The 14,944-nt window shown below is 40.3% G+C and overlaps 1 protein-coding gene across 3 annotated transcripts in view; it reads left to right on the forward strand.

Annotated features, from left to right (window-relative positions):
• The first annotated feature begins 12,269 nt into the window (after positions 1-12,269).
• Positions 12,270-14,944, forward strand: part of NUDCD3 (NudC domain containing 3) — a 138,277-nt gene continuing 135,602 nt past the window's right edge. For 2 of the 3 annotated variants that reach the window (XR_011648778.1, XM_058296683.1), the window contains exon 1: positions 12,318-12,845. Coding sequence is in view for 2 of the 3 variants with exons in the window: in XM_058296683.1 (XP_058152666.1) it covers positions 12,654-12,845 (192 nt within the window). In the remaining variant the exon portion in view is untranslated. Of the gene's footprint in view, positions 12,846-14,944 lie in introns of all 3 variants that reach the window. The other variant, XM_058296682.2, reaches the window with a different exon arrangement.

The raw sequence follows: 14,944 nt of genomic DNA on the forward strand, positions 1-14,944 counted from the left end.
TAGTGACAGACACATTGACCAATGGAAACAAACTGAGAACTTAGAAATAGGCCCTCACATCTAAAGTCAAGTGATTTTTGACAAGGCAGTCAAGCCCTCCCAGCTGGACCATAAGAGTCTATTCAACAAATGGTCCTGTGAGAGTTGGATAGCCATATCCAAAAGAAAGAAAGAAGACCCCTATCTTGCATCTTATACAAACATTAACTCAAAATGCATCAAGGACCCAAATATAAAAGCAACAACCAGGAAGCAGATTTGGCCCAACAGACAGGGCATCCGCCTACTACATGGGCGGTCCAGGGTTCAAACCCCGGGCCTCCTGACCTGTGTGATGAGCTGGCCCATATGCAGTGCTGATGAGCACAAGGAGTGCCCTGCCATGCAGAGGTGTCCCATGCGTAGGGGAGCCCCATGCGTAAGGAGTGTGCCCTGTAAGGAGAGCCGCCCAGCGCAAAAAAAGTGCAGTCTGCCCAAGGATGGCGCTGCACACACAGAGAGCTGACGCAGAAAGATGACACAACAAAAAGAGACACAGATTCCCGGTGCCACTGACAAGAACACAGGCAGACACAGAAGAACATGCAGCAAATGGACACAGAGAGCAGACAACTCGGGGGGGGAGGGGGAAGGGGAGAGAAATAAATAAAAAATTAATCTTAAAAAAAAAAAAGCAACAACCATAAAATTCATAGAATAAAATGTAGGAAAACATGTAGTTTCTTAAACCTTATACCCAAAGCATGAGCAACAAAAGGAAAACTAGATAAAATAGCATCTCCTCAAAATTAAACACTTTTGCACCTCAAAGGACTTTGTCAAAATGGTGGAAAGGCAGCTGACTCAATTGGAAAAAATATTTGGCAATCACATATCTGATACAAGTTTAATATTTACGATATACAAAGAGATCATAGAACTCAACAATAAAAAGCCAAACTACCCGATTAAAAAAATGGGCAAAGGACTTGAAAGGACAATTGTCTGGAGAAGAAATAGAAATGGTGAAATAACACATGAAAAAATGTTCAACATTACTAGTGGTTAGGGAAATGCAAACCAAAACTACAATGAGATATCATTTCACACCTAGTTACAATGATTTTTCAATGTCTTTGTCTACTGATTCTATTATCTGTGTCATTTTTTCAGTCACTTTCAATTGATTGATCCTATCAACTGGAAGAGTATTTTCCACTAGCTGTAATATATTTGCCTACTTTATAATTTCTCCAATGTGTAAACAATCTCCCATGACCACTGTCGCTCTCCTGTGTGAATGCTCTCCCACCCCACTTGGGTTCCAACACCTCACGCCAGACCACCATCAGAATGGATGCCTATTATTCTGTTTCACTTAGTTTTAGGATTTAACTGCTCAGGAAAGGAAGGAAGAAAGCTAGGGCAACAGTAAGGGAAAGGGCACACACATATGCACATAACTTACATACATACATACTTCAATGTATGGTGGTAAAGACATACATATAACATAGTTCCTCATTTTAACTTTTTTTTCTAAATTTTACTTTTTATTTTGAAATACTTTCAGCTTTGTCTCATTTTCTCTTTAGTTGCTTTCTTTTATTTATTGTGGAAACAAACTTTCCCATCTCAACCACTCCCACGCAAACCATTCAGTGGGATTAATCACATTCACTACGTTGTGGTATCCTCACCACCTTCCATTACTATAACTTTCCCATCTACCCAAACAAAAACCCTACACCCATTAGGCATTAATTCCTTATTCATCCTGTTCCTCATCCCTGGAAACCTGTACTCTAATTTCTGTCTCTATGAGCTTACATATTCCCTGATATTTTCTTTATAGTTACCATGGGGGCTTAAATTTAACATCCTAAATCTATAACAATCTTATCTGCTTTGATACCAACTTAACTTCAATAGTATACACAGGGAAGCGGACTTGGCCCAGTGGTTAGGGCATCCGCCTACCATATGGGAGGTCCGCGGTTCAAACCCTGGGCCTCCTTGACCCGTGTGGCGCTGGCCCATGTGCAGTGCTGATGCGCTCAAGGAGTGCCGTGCCATGCAGGGGTGTCCCCTGCGTAGGGGAGCCCCACGTGCAAGGAGTGCGCCCCATAAGGAGAGCCGCCCAGCACGAAAGAGAGTGCAGCCTGCCTAAGAATGGTGCTGCCCACACGGAGAGCTGACACAACAAGATGACACAACTACAAGAAACACAGATTCCTGTGCCGCTGACAACAACAGAAGCAGACAAAGAAGAACACGCAGCAAAAAGACACAGAGAACAGACAACCGGGGTGGGTGGGGGTGAGGGGAAAAGGGAGAGAAATAAATAAATCATAAAAAAAAAAAGAAAAAAAAAAGTATATACAAACTACGTTCCTATACACCTCCGTATCCCTACCTTCATGTAGTTCTTGTCTCAAATTGCATATTTATACAATATGATTCCAAACCACTCATTTATCATTACATTTTATATATTTGCTTTTTAGATACTACAGGAGGTAAAAAGAGGAGCTACAAACCAAATAACAATAAGACTGGCGTTATATTTACATGTCTTTACCTTTACTGTAGATCTTTATTTCTTCATGTGGCTTCAATCTATAGTCTATTGTCCTTTCCTTTTATCCTGCAGAATTCTCATGTCCATCTCTTGTATGCATGGTCTAGTGGTGATGATCTCCCTCAGCTTTCATTTATCCGAGAGTGTCTTAATCTCTCCCTCATTTTTAAAAGATAGCTTTGGCAGATACAGAATTCTTGGGTGGCAGATTTTTACTTTTGGCATTTCAAATATGTCATTCCACTGTCTTCTTGCCTCCGTGTCAAAATAAAATACAGGATATATTATCCAACCACTGACAGCTCACATTAGCATGGGACATTTGGAACATTTGTTACAACTAATGAGAGTGCATTTTTATAATTTTACTATTAAAGTCCCTGGTTTAACTTACGATTCACTATTTGTATATTGCAGTTCTGTGGATTTAAAATATTTTTTTATTCTGTTACCATATATTCAATCTAATATTTCCCCTTTTAATCATATTCACATATATACTTCAGTGCCGTTAAATGCATTCACAATGTTATACTACCATCACCATCATCCATTACCAAAACATTCTATCATTCCAAATAGGAACTCTGTACATTAAAAAAAATTTTTAAATTAATTTCTCCCTACCCTCTTATTGTTTTGCATTTGTTGTATCTGTTTCTGTGTGCTGGTCTTTTTTTTTTTTTTTAGAAGGCCAGGAATTGAACCCAGGACCTCCAATGTGGGAGGGAGGCACCTAAATGCTTGAGCCAAGTCCACTCCCTGCTTTGTTGAGTCTCTCATTGTTTTCCTCATGGCTCGTGTCATCTTGTTGCATCAGCTTGCTGAGCCTGCCCCTTGCATCAGCTCGCTGTCTTGCTCGTCATCTTTGGGAGGCACTGGAAACCCAAGCTGGTACTTCCCATGTGGTAGGCAGGAGCCCAATCACTTGAGCCAATTTGCTTCCCAGAACTATGTACATTTTAAGCCTTAGTTTCCCATTCTGTATCCCCTCCCTGTCTCCTGGTAACCTTTATCCTAGATTCTGACGTCATGAACTTGTTTATTCTAATTGTTTCAAATCAGTGAGATCATATAATATTTGCCTTTTTGTGTCTGGTTTATTTTACTCAATATGTTGACTTGAAGGTTCATCCATGTTGTCAGATGTATGACAACTTCATTCCTTTTTATGGTTGAATAGTATTCCATTGTATGTATATATCACATTTTATTTGTCCATTCATCAGTTGATGGACACTTGGGTTGCTTCCATCTTTTTTTTTTTCTATCTGGTTGCACCATCTTTTGGTGCATTGTTTTGCTGCGCAGGGGCCTGTGCCTCACTGCGCAGGTCTGGGATGCCTTTAAAAAAAATACCAGGAGGTCCTGGGGCTCAAACCCAGGTCCTCCATATGGTAAACAGCTCAATTGCTTGAGCCACAGCTGCTTTCCTGCTTCCATCTTTTGACAATGCTGCTATGAATATCAGTGTGCAAATATCTGCCTCCTGTTTCCGACCTGAAGTCTATTTTATCCAATATTAATATAGCCTCCCCTGCTCTCTTTTGGTTACTACTTGCATGGTATATATATATTTCCATTCTTTCATCCTCAAGATACTTGTGTCTCTGACTTTAAGATGAGTCTCTAGCAGACAGCATATAGTTGGCTCATTCTTTTTTATCCATTTTACCAATCTCTGCCTTTTGCCTGGAGAGTTTAAGCTATCAACATATAAAGTCAGTACTGATGATACAGTGCTTTCTGTTGACATTTAGCTATTTAGCTTTCGTACGTCTTGTATTTTTTTTCTCATTCACTGCTGTTAAAGCCCACTTTATATTTATTTGCTTTTTTTGTGTTGAACCATACTGAGTGCCCTCTCATTTCTATCTGGATATATTTTTCATTATGATTTTTCTTTGACCCTTTGGTTGTTTCAGAATGTGTTGTTTATTTTACACATATTTGTGAATTTTCCAGTTCTCCCTCTCTTATTGATTTCTAGATTATGGTTGAGAAGATACATTGTATGATTTCAACATTTTAAAAATTTACTGAGACTTGTTCTGTGACCTAAAACATGGTCTATCCTTGAGAATGAATCATGCACTCTAAAGAAGAATGTGTGTTCTGCTGCTGTTGGATGAAGTGTTCTATACATGTCTGTTGGGTATTTTTGGTTTATAGTACTGTTCAAGTCTTTGCTTATTGACCTTCAGTCTAGAGGGTCCAACCAATATATCAAGTGGTGTATTATATATAGTATCCTACTATTTATATATAACTATTTCTCCCTTGAAATCTGTCAATTATTACTTCATACATTTTGGGACTCTGCCATTAGATGCACATGTAACCATAACTGTTATGTTTTCTTGTTGAATTGATCCTTCATCAGTACGTGACTTCTGTTCCCCATAAGTTTTACTTATGTCTATTTATCTGATATTTGTATAGCAATCTCAGCTCTCTTTTAATTACTATTTGTATGGAATATATTTTTTGCATCCATTTACTTTCAACCTACTTATGTCTTTGAATTAAATATAAGTCTCTTGTAAACTGCATATAGTTGGGTCATGCTTTCTTACCCATTTTGTCAATCTCTATGTTTTGATTGGAGAATTTAATCCATTTACATTTAAAGTAACTGCTGATAATGTAGGACTTTTAACTACATGACAGTGTGAAACTGGATGGCCCTCAGAAAATTATGGTCTTAAAGTTAACTCATTCCTATGGGTGTGAACCTACTGTGGGTAGGACCTTTTGATTAGGTTCAGTTAAGGGCCTTTTGATTAGATTATTTCATTTGAGGGCTTTTTGATTAGGTTTCTTCATTAAGGTGTGCCCCAGGGCAGAGCTCAATCCTCTCATTCAGTTTTTTTGTGAGAGAATGAAATTAAGACCAAGAGTAAAGAAAGCCTGCTGAAGTCAGAAGCTAAAAGCAATGAAACCTGGAGGAGAGGGGAGAGGCCCTCGGACACTGCCATGTGCCTCGCCATGTGACAGAGGAGTCTTGGATTGCCAGCAGCTAGTGTTCGGGAAGAAAGCATCACCTGATGATGTCTTGGTTTGGCCTCAGAACTGTAAGCTTGTAAGCCAGTAAACCTCCATTGTAAAAGCCAACCCATTTCAGCAGCTCGGCAGATTGAAGCAATCTGTCACTTTGCTATTTGGTTTCTGTAAGTCATATACATTTTTTGTCCTTTAATTCCTCCATTAACTCACACACACATACACACACACAGTTATTGTACCCTCTGGGTCCCTTCTCATTTCTTTCTGTATATATTTTTCACATATTTCCTTTGTGGCTTTCATGAGGCTTAAATTTAACATCCTAGGTCTATAACAATCAGGTTTGATTTAATACCAACTTAATTTCCTCAGTATATACACACACTGTTCCTATCTCTCTCTGACCCCCCCCACCTTTTTGTTTTACTTTTTACAAATTATATCTTTATATGTTGTATGTCCAAATCCATAAGTTTATCATTACTTTCCATGCATTTGCATTTTAGAACTTGTAGGAAGTAAAAAGTGGAGTTGCATACCAAAAAATTACATTGCAATCTTCCTGGCACTTATAATTATACATATGGTTACTTTTACTGGAGTTCTCTGTGTCTTTATACTGCTTCAATCCACTGTCTAGTGTCCTTTCCTTTCAGTCTGAAGAACTTCCTTTAGCATTCCTTTTAGGGCAGGTCTAGTGGTGACAAACTTACTCAGCTGTTAACCAAAACAAAAGACATTTGTTTTTCTGGGAAATGTTTAACTCTCTCCCTCATATCTGAAAGGCAGTCTGGCCAGATATAAAACTGTTTTGCAATTTTCTTTCAGTCCTTTGAATATTTCATCCCACTGCCTTCTTCCTCCATGGTTTTTGATGAGAAGTTGGTAATCTTATTGGGACTCCCTTGTACATAACATGTTGCTTTTCCTTGCAGCTTTCAGAATTTGCTCCTTTTTTGACTCCAGAGAGTCTGACACCAATGATGACTATAACTACTACATGTCTGAGCATTATTCTTTTTGAATTTATCCTGTTTGGGGTTCACTGGGCTTTTGGAATAAGCTTATTCCTATCTTTCAATAAGTTTGTTAACTTTTCTGCCATTATTTCTTTAAATATTCCTTTTCCCCCTTTCTCCCACTTCTTCTTTTGGAACTCCTATATGCATATATCGGTATGTTTGATGGTGTCCCACAGGTCTCTTAGTCTGTTTGCTTTAAAAATTATTCTTCCTGCTCCTCAGCCTCAATAATTTCAATTGCCTCGTATTTAATTTTAATGAATCTTCTTTCTGGCAGCTCCAATCTGCTGCTGAAACCGTCTAAAGGATTTTTCATTTTGGTTATTGTGATCTTCAACCTCAGTCATGCTGTTTGGTTCCTTCTAAAAATTTCATTCTCTATTTGGATTCTCATATTGTTCTTTCATTGTTTTCCTGATATCCTTCAGTTCTTTTTCTGGTTTTTCTTTATCTACTTGAGCATACTGAGGAACAGTTTTTCAAAGTCTTTGTCCAATATTTCCAAAATCTGGTATTCACTATTGATGGTTGCTGGATTTTTACGTTGTTCCTTTGGATTTGTGATCATTTCCTGTTTCTTTGTCTTTTAAACTCTTGTTGCACACTGTACATTTTGTCTTCCTTTTTCTTCTTTTTAAAATTTGTGTTTTTTTCTTTTTCTTATTTTTTTATACCGTACATTTTAATATTTTAAGGTTGTCTCTGGGTTTTAGTTCCTGAGCTCTGTTTCTCACGTTTGTATCCAGCTAGTGGTATGACTGAGATTCATTGCTAGTAGCTAATAACAACCATCAAACCAAGGCAAAAACATCTTTCACAGTCTTTGCAGGTTGGCTCTCCCTTGGCCAGTGCTGTTCTTCAGAGTTTAGCCCTCCTACCATGAAGATCTGCATGATGCACAGGTGAAAGGCAGGGTCCTCTCCATCTTTTCTAAGTCTGTGTGTCTTTTCCTGGGTTTGTGCTTTCTAGTGACCTTAGGAGTTTTCCCCTTTGTAGGAATTCACATGCCTCCTCTACTCCTATGAAATAGACTTTCTCTTCCTCCAGGGTGCTCTAGTCAAGACTTACAGCTGGTAATCTTTTGCCCCTGGTGGCTTTGACTTGTTTCTTACATTACTTTACCTGTCTGCTAGCTGCGTCTGCCTGTAGGGCAAGTTCTGGGAGGGTGCCAGAGATTAGTTTCCAGTTCAGTCTTTCAAGCTGCCACTGGATAGATTAGCACTGATGTACAGGCATCCGGGTATGTGCATAGGGGTTACTCTATTCCCACCAGAACAGAGCCAGGGATCTACAACGGGAGGGTGGACTGCTCCACACTATAACACCAGAGGGGGTGGGGGAAGGGCAAGCCAGAGCTCCAAGAGCTCCTTCTTCTTTTTTTTTTTTTAAAGCAGTTTTGAAATATATTCACATTCCATACAATCCATTCAAAGAGTACAATCAGTGGCTTTCAGCATAATCACGGAGTTGTGCATTTATCACCACAATCAATTCTAGAACATTTTCGTAACTCCTTAAAGAAAAACCCCATATACTACTCTATCCACTTATTTTTGACGCTTAGCACTAGAGTGGTACCTGTTACAATTGAAGAAAGAATATTAAAAAAATTACTATTAACTATAGTTCATAATTTGCATTAGGTATATTTTTTCCTATATACCACCCTTTTATTAACACCTTGTGTACATTTGTTATACTTCAAGAAAGAATATTTTTATATTTATACTATTAACCAGTTTTTGTCCACAACAGATTTCACAGTGTTATAAAGTCCCATGTTTTATCCCTTCTACCATTTTTAAAGGCTGCATTCTCTACCACTCACCCAGTTACTGCAACCCTTTAACTCATTTCCAGAGTTTGAAGAGGATGTCTCTGCCTTTTTTGCTAGTTGTTCAAAGATTCTGAAGGCAAATGGCACTCTGGAGCATCTTATGCTGCCACCTTAGTCTACCAGAAGCTCAACTCATGGTTTTGCAGGTAGATGTTCAAAATGAAGATAAGAGCAAGGCTTGCTTTTTCCAGGAGTCTGTACGTGTGGTGCTGAGTACTGGCAGTCCCTGAGGTTCCTTGTGTCCCATACCTGCCTCCTGTCATACGGCAATGCCTTGTCTTTAACTGCCTTTTTTTTTGCTGTGTTGATATTTGCAGTGATGGTACAAAAGCAGTGGTAGATAAAACTGTGTTTTAGCACTAGTCAAGGCAGCTGCACCAAACTCTACTAGTAAATACCATACTCTTCAGTCTTGAACTTGTAAAAAAAATTGTTTCACAGAAGAATGTCCCTGATGAAGTGTTAAGATTATGAATTTTATTTTACCTTGACACTTGAAAACAAGTCTTTTTAATAGTTTATATGGTAAGCAGAGAAGTACACATAAAATGTTTCTGCCCCAAACTAAGTACTGAGGCAAGGCACTTACTTGTGCAAATGAGTTGCCAGCTGATTAGCTGAACCTCTTTCCATGGAGCACCATTTTGTAGCTGAAAGAATGGTTGAATAAGCAAAGTGAGCCTGCTACTTCAAGGAGAAGAAGTGACAGAATTTACTGCCAATAATAAAATTCAAGTTTTCAAATAAAGTTAGAATTTTGCCTCAGTGAGACAGATAGCTTCCCAATAATTAAAAAGAGTTTTTCTGGTGATATTAATGAATGTAATTTTTAAAAATTTTTTAATTTTTAAGCATTTTTATTGAGATATATTCCCATACCATATGATCAATCCAAAGTGTACATTCAATGGCTTTTAGTATAATCACAGTGTTGTGCTTTAATCACAAGAGATTTTATTTTATTATTTTTTTTTAAAAGATTTATTTATTTATTTAATCCCCCCCCCTCCCCTGGTTGTCTGTTCTTGGTGTCTATTTGCTGCGTCTTGTTTCTTTGTCCGCTTTTGTTGTCGTCAGCGGCACGGGAAGTGTGGGGGGCGCCATTCCTGGGCAGGCTGCTCTTTCTTTTCACACTGGGCGGCTTTCCTCACGGGTGCACTCCTTGCACGTGGGGCTCCCCCACGCGGGGGACACCCTTGCGTGGCACGGCACTCCTTCGCGGCACGGCACTCCTTGCGCGCATCAGCGCTGCGCAAGGCCAGCTCCACACGGGTCAAGGAGGCCCGGGGTTTGAACCGCGGACCTCCCATATGGTAGACGGACGCCCTAACCACTGGGCCAAAGTCCGTTTCCCACAAGAGATTTTAGAACAATTTGATTACGCCAAAATGAAAAACCCCACACCCCTTAGCAGTCTCCTCTCAATCCCTCTATCCTTCCCCAGCCTGATATAACCACTAATCTAATTTCATCTTTATAAATTGATTTAATTTACATTTTATATAAATGGAATCGTACAAAATGTAGTACTTTGGTTTCCTCACTTAGCATAATTTTTAATTAACATCTTGTTGTCCCTGTCTCCTTCCCGCCCAGTATTGGCAGCCGGCGCTGCCCCTCCTTCTCCCCTTCTCCGTCTTCCACCTAGCCGTTATCTAGACAGCCCACACTTTCCCCTTCCCCTCCCTTGCTCCTAACCCCTTAGCCAGCTTACTGTCCAGTAACCGCCTACTGTCCAATAACCGTCTACACAAGCAACAGCACCCGCCGGCACCAATCAAGTCCCTTTACGTATCCCTAGGCCCTATAAAACCATGTCCCCTTCAACAATAAAGCAGACTTGTGCCCAGACCTTGTCTCCGTGGTGTTCTTGCTTGCACCGCGCGTCCCCCGTGCCTGAGCGGAGAGAGCGAGGGCCCAACGGCTTCGTGCCAACCCCCCTCCTCTCCTTCGACCGTGAGGCAGCCCCCGTCCGGAGAGCCCGCCCGGCCAACCGCCGACCCTCCCGGAGGCCTGCCGCTGCCCGCATCTTGTAGTATTAACACATTAGTTCAATTTCAAAGAAAAATCTTCTCTATTTTACCCATATTCATATTTGATATGCAGCATTACTATGCTATACATTCCCATGTTAGATTTTTTAGCTTTCCTTTTAGTAATATACATGACCTTAGACTTTTCCTTTAAACCACTGTCATACCCATATAATATTACTGCTAGTTACAAACATTGTTGTTCTTTCACCTTTTCAATTCATTTCCAAAGATTAACACATATGCTTTCTATCAGTTCTGCACAAGTTAACCCTTTCCATTCTCTAACCTCATTCTATTTTCTGGTGACCCATATTCAAGTTAATGCCATGAGATCACACAACACATTTAATTCATAGTAGCTCAAGCAAACAGCATTCGTCCTTTTATGTCTGGCTTGCTTCATTCAACATTATTTCCTCCAGGTTTACCCATGTTGTCATTTGCTTTGTGACTTCACTTTTTTGCTATTGTATAACGAAATAAGTGAACATTTAGAAGAGTAGGATAACACAGTGAAACATTTTTCAAACGACTAATGCATGTTACAAAATCATGTGTGTAAGAGATACATTCAAAGTGCAGGCTAGATCAACAAGATACTAATGTTACAGAATAGGAAAAGTTTATTGATATGGTTTTAGACTCCATATTGCAACTGATCTTTAAGAAATTATCACTGCCAAAATTTGGTGTTGTTTCAAAGAAGAACAGTCACATTTATTTGAAAAAAAAAAAGTTAAAACCCTCCTCTCATTTTCTCTGTCTTTTTGAGACTGGGGTTTTCTTCATATAAAACAACATACTGTACATAGTGAATACAAAGCAAATGTGAGAATTCTGTTGTCTACTATTAAGCCAGACATTAAGGAGATTTGCAAAAATGTAAAACTATGCACTTTTTCTTCTTAGTAAACCTTCACTGCTTTGAATAACCATATTATTTCATAAAATATGTTCACATTTATTAGTGTTATTTTAAAATGATAAATATTTTAAAAAATCTGTTTAACTTGTGTAAATATCCATAGGTATAACCCACATAAACAAAAGCTCTTTGGAACTCTCAACAAATCTTAGAGTGTGGAGAAGTCCCAAGTAAAAAAGTTTCAGAACCACTGCTGCAGGACAATTTCCCTGAGAATGACTTCATTATTTACAATCCATAAGAGCCCATACACTAGAAGTATATGCTAGCTCATGGATTTTAGTCTAGTAGGGGTGTAAATCATTTCTGTTTACTGGAAAAGATAACCCATGATTTTATTATCAAGTAGGGCATCATCCCCCTTTGCATCTAACCTAACAATCTTACTCTAACATTCTCTTTTCAAAACGTACATGAATACCCTGTTCCTCAAAATGTTCACTGAACCAGTTTTACCATTTTATTGGTTCCTTTATCAATTATTTTGTTGAAAAATCTTTGGTGTGGTTATTATATACTTGCATTAATGTCATGCTTCTAACTTTGGAAAGTATACTTTGACAGATACTTCCGTATATATGACATAGGACATCTATAACCTCACAATGGTGGCATACTAGATTCTCTATTATGCCCCTAGCTCTTTCAATTTAACATACACTCACTTTACATTGCTTTCCTTTTCATTTAGGTCACCTTGGATTTCTCCTCACGCAATGCCTTTAATTTCACTCAGAACTCTGTTAATAATAAGGAATCCATACAATCTACACATGCATTTTACCTTATCAGACCCACTAACCAAAAATTCACAGCAGTTCAGCCTTAACCGCGGAGCTCAGTATAGTAGGCGGGATTTCGACACTCAAGTCTTCCCCGGACCACGTGACAAAAACCAGTGGCTCACGTGACGCCTGCGGCCGCGTGCCTGTGCCCTCAGAAGCATTCTTCCGCCCATGTCAAACATGGTCCCTAGGCGTCCACGACAGCGAACCTTCTTATTCTTAGGAAAGAGGGTTCCTTCTGCAAAGACTGGCTGGCCGGCAGCCCAAGCCGGGGCAGCATAGGCGGAGCCCACACTTCGACCGCCAAATCGCAGCTCTCGGGCCGCCCCCGGGGAGGAGAAACGCGTACGGACCGGAAGTTCTGCGGCCGCGCTGTCCGGCGGAGCAGTTAGCTGAAGCACGCCGGAAGTGGCCTGTGGGGTCTGGTGACTTGGGCCGTCACCTGCAGTAGGTGCGCTCTCCTTCTGGGCCGGCCCGACGACATGGAGCCCGCGTCCACGGAGCTGTACGACCAGGCCCTCCTGGGCATCTTGCAGCATGTGGGCAACGTCCAGGACTTCCTGCGCGTACTCTTCGGTTTCCTCTACCGCAAGACCGACTTCTACCGCCTACTGCGCCATCCGTCCGACCGCATGGGCTTTCCTCCGGGGGCGGCCCAGGCCTTGGTGCTGCAGGTAACCGCGGGGCGGGCCGGCGCCCGTCTTCTCTCTTGTTCGCCCCGTGGCCGGCCACTGAGGTCTAGAAGGTCCTGGGCAACCCCAGCCCCGCGGGGAACCTGCGTCCTGAACTTGCCGGCCACTCCTGGCCGCCGTTCTTGCCCCGCCCCTTTCAGGCTGTGGGACAGTTCTTCTCCCAACCTCAGTTTTCTCGTTTTGGACTTGTTCTGGTGCTACCTGACGAGGTTGTCGTGGTGGCCGGATGACATAAGAGCTGTGAAAGCTCTTTGTAATCTGAAACGCTGTTCGGATATCAGGTTATTCGGTGGAGCTGTGACAGATTCTCAAGCAGCTTGGTTTTAGACACGTTGTGCTTCGGTGTCAGATGTATAAACAGTTTAGGGCCCTGTTCAGCACCCCACAGCAAGTATCCAGTCAGAGTACTAGGAAGTACTAGTTTGGGAATTAAAACAATGCTGGTGTTAGGTCAGACGGGAGGAAGGATAAATTTGCATCAACGGAGATCCACAGGTCCCAGGACTACAAAACAGAAATGGCTCTGGAGGTGGAAGGCTTGGCTTAGGGATGGTGTTAATTCATGGATGTGGACACCTTGTTTAAAAAGTGAGTTTCCAGGTCAGAGACAGTCATAATAGTAATTATCAAGTTTGTATTTGAGTGTATCTGTGTAAATTTATTGAATGTTTGAGGAGCTATTCATATTCATTCAATGAAATTGATTACATACTTCTGCATGTAGTAATAAGCAAATATTTTATTGAATGTATTTTATATTCTGAGTTGCCACAGGCATTGGAGAGGTACTGGTGACATGACATTAAGTGATCTCTCCCTGTGACATTTGAATTATATTTTACTTAAGGAGATAAAACATAGAAATTAATACAGAAATAAACAAGAGCCATGTAATAGAACCTCTGGTGCTTCCATTAGAAAGAAAGGAATATAAATGATGGTTGTGATCAAGAAAGATTTTCTAGAGGAGGTAGGACCTTTGATGCTATTGAAAGTATTGTGCTAAGCATTGAGTCTATTTGTAGGAAGGGGAGAAGATAGTAATGGTGATGCTACCTCCCAGTTATCTATTGCTCTGCAGTTTATAAAGTGCTTTCAGATGTTACCTCCTGAAATTTTTCTTTGAGCCAGTGAAGCAGGTATTGTTTTCTTGATGGCAGTGAAGCTTAGAACGTTTGAGTGTTTATCAAAGATAATATGGTCATATGAGGGTTGGGGCTCAAATGGGGTTCAGTTTCAGAACTTAAGGCTCTTTCCTATCTTTATCTGTAGCATAAGTGCCATCTGAGTGACCAAGGAACAATTGGGGATAGATTTTATCAGACAGTTTAATGCTTTTACTTGAGTCTTGGCATTTGATCTTCACAAGACCCCTATGAAATAGATAAGGTTGAATATCATGTGACACAGATAACGGTAGCAATTCAGTGAGGCTAAGTTATTTGATGTACAATTAGTTCACCATAGAACTGGAACTCACAATTTCGTTTTTTTTAATTCCAAATCTTTCGGCTCTATCATTTAACCATTCTTTAACAGGAAAAGAGCACCTTTGTCTGGGATGATTGCAGCTTGCAGAAAAGAAGTGGAGGAGAAAGGAACATTTACTGAGTACCTAGTTATGTCTGGTGTTTTACACTCTGGGAAGTTACGTTATTTAATCTTTACCACAACCTGAGAAGTTGATTTTTGCCCTCATTTTACAGATGAACTGACAGAAATAATTTGTTCAGTAACATCTTTATATATATTCTCAGCATTCTTTTAGGCTGACTTGGTGACCATGGCAATGAAGTGGTAGAAGTGGGGAGCAGGGGCAGTGGAAGGGGAGGGATAATACAAAGATAATCCAAGGCTTCAAATTTGGATGTCTAGAATAACGATAGAGCATGAACTAAAATGTCACCTGGGTTTAGGGAAAAAAGTTTAGTTTTAGACAAGCTTACTCTCAGGTTATAGACAGAAGTGCCCACCCTGTACGCTATTGGAATTGTTAGACTGGATCTTGTGGGCGGTAGAGGATGAGTGATTTGAGGGAGAGAAAAGAGCAGAAGGTGGATGATGGCCCTTTGTGGAACAAT

This window comes from Dasypus novemcinctus, chromosome 5, assembly GCF_030445035.2.
Source record: "Dasypus novemcinctus isolate mDasNov1 chromosome 5, mDasNov1.1.hap2, whole genome shotgun sequence".
NCBI lineage: Eukaryota > Metazoa > Chordata > Mammalia > Cingulata > Dasypodidae > Dasypus > Dasypus novemcinctus.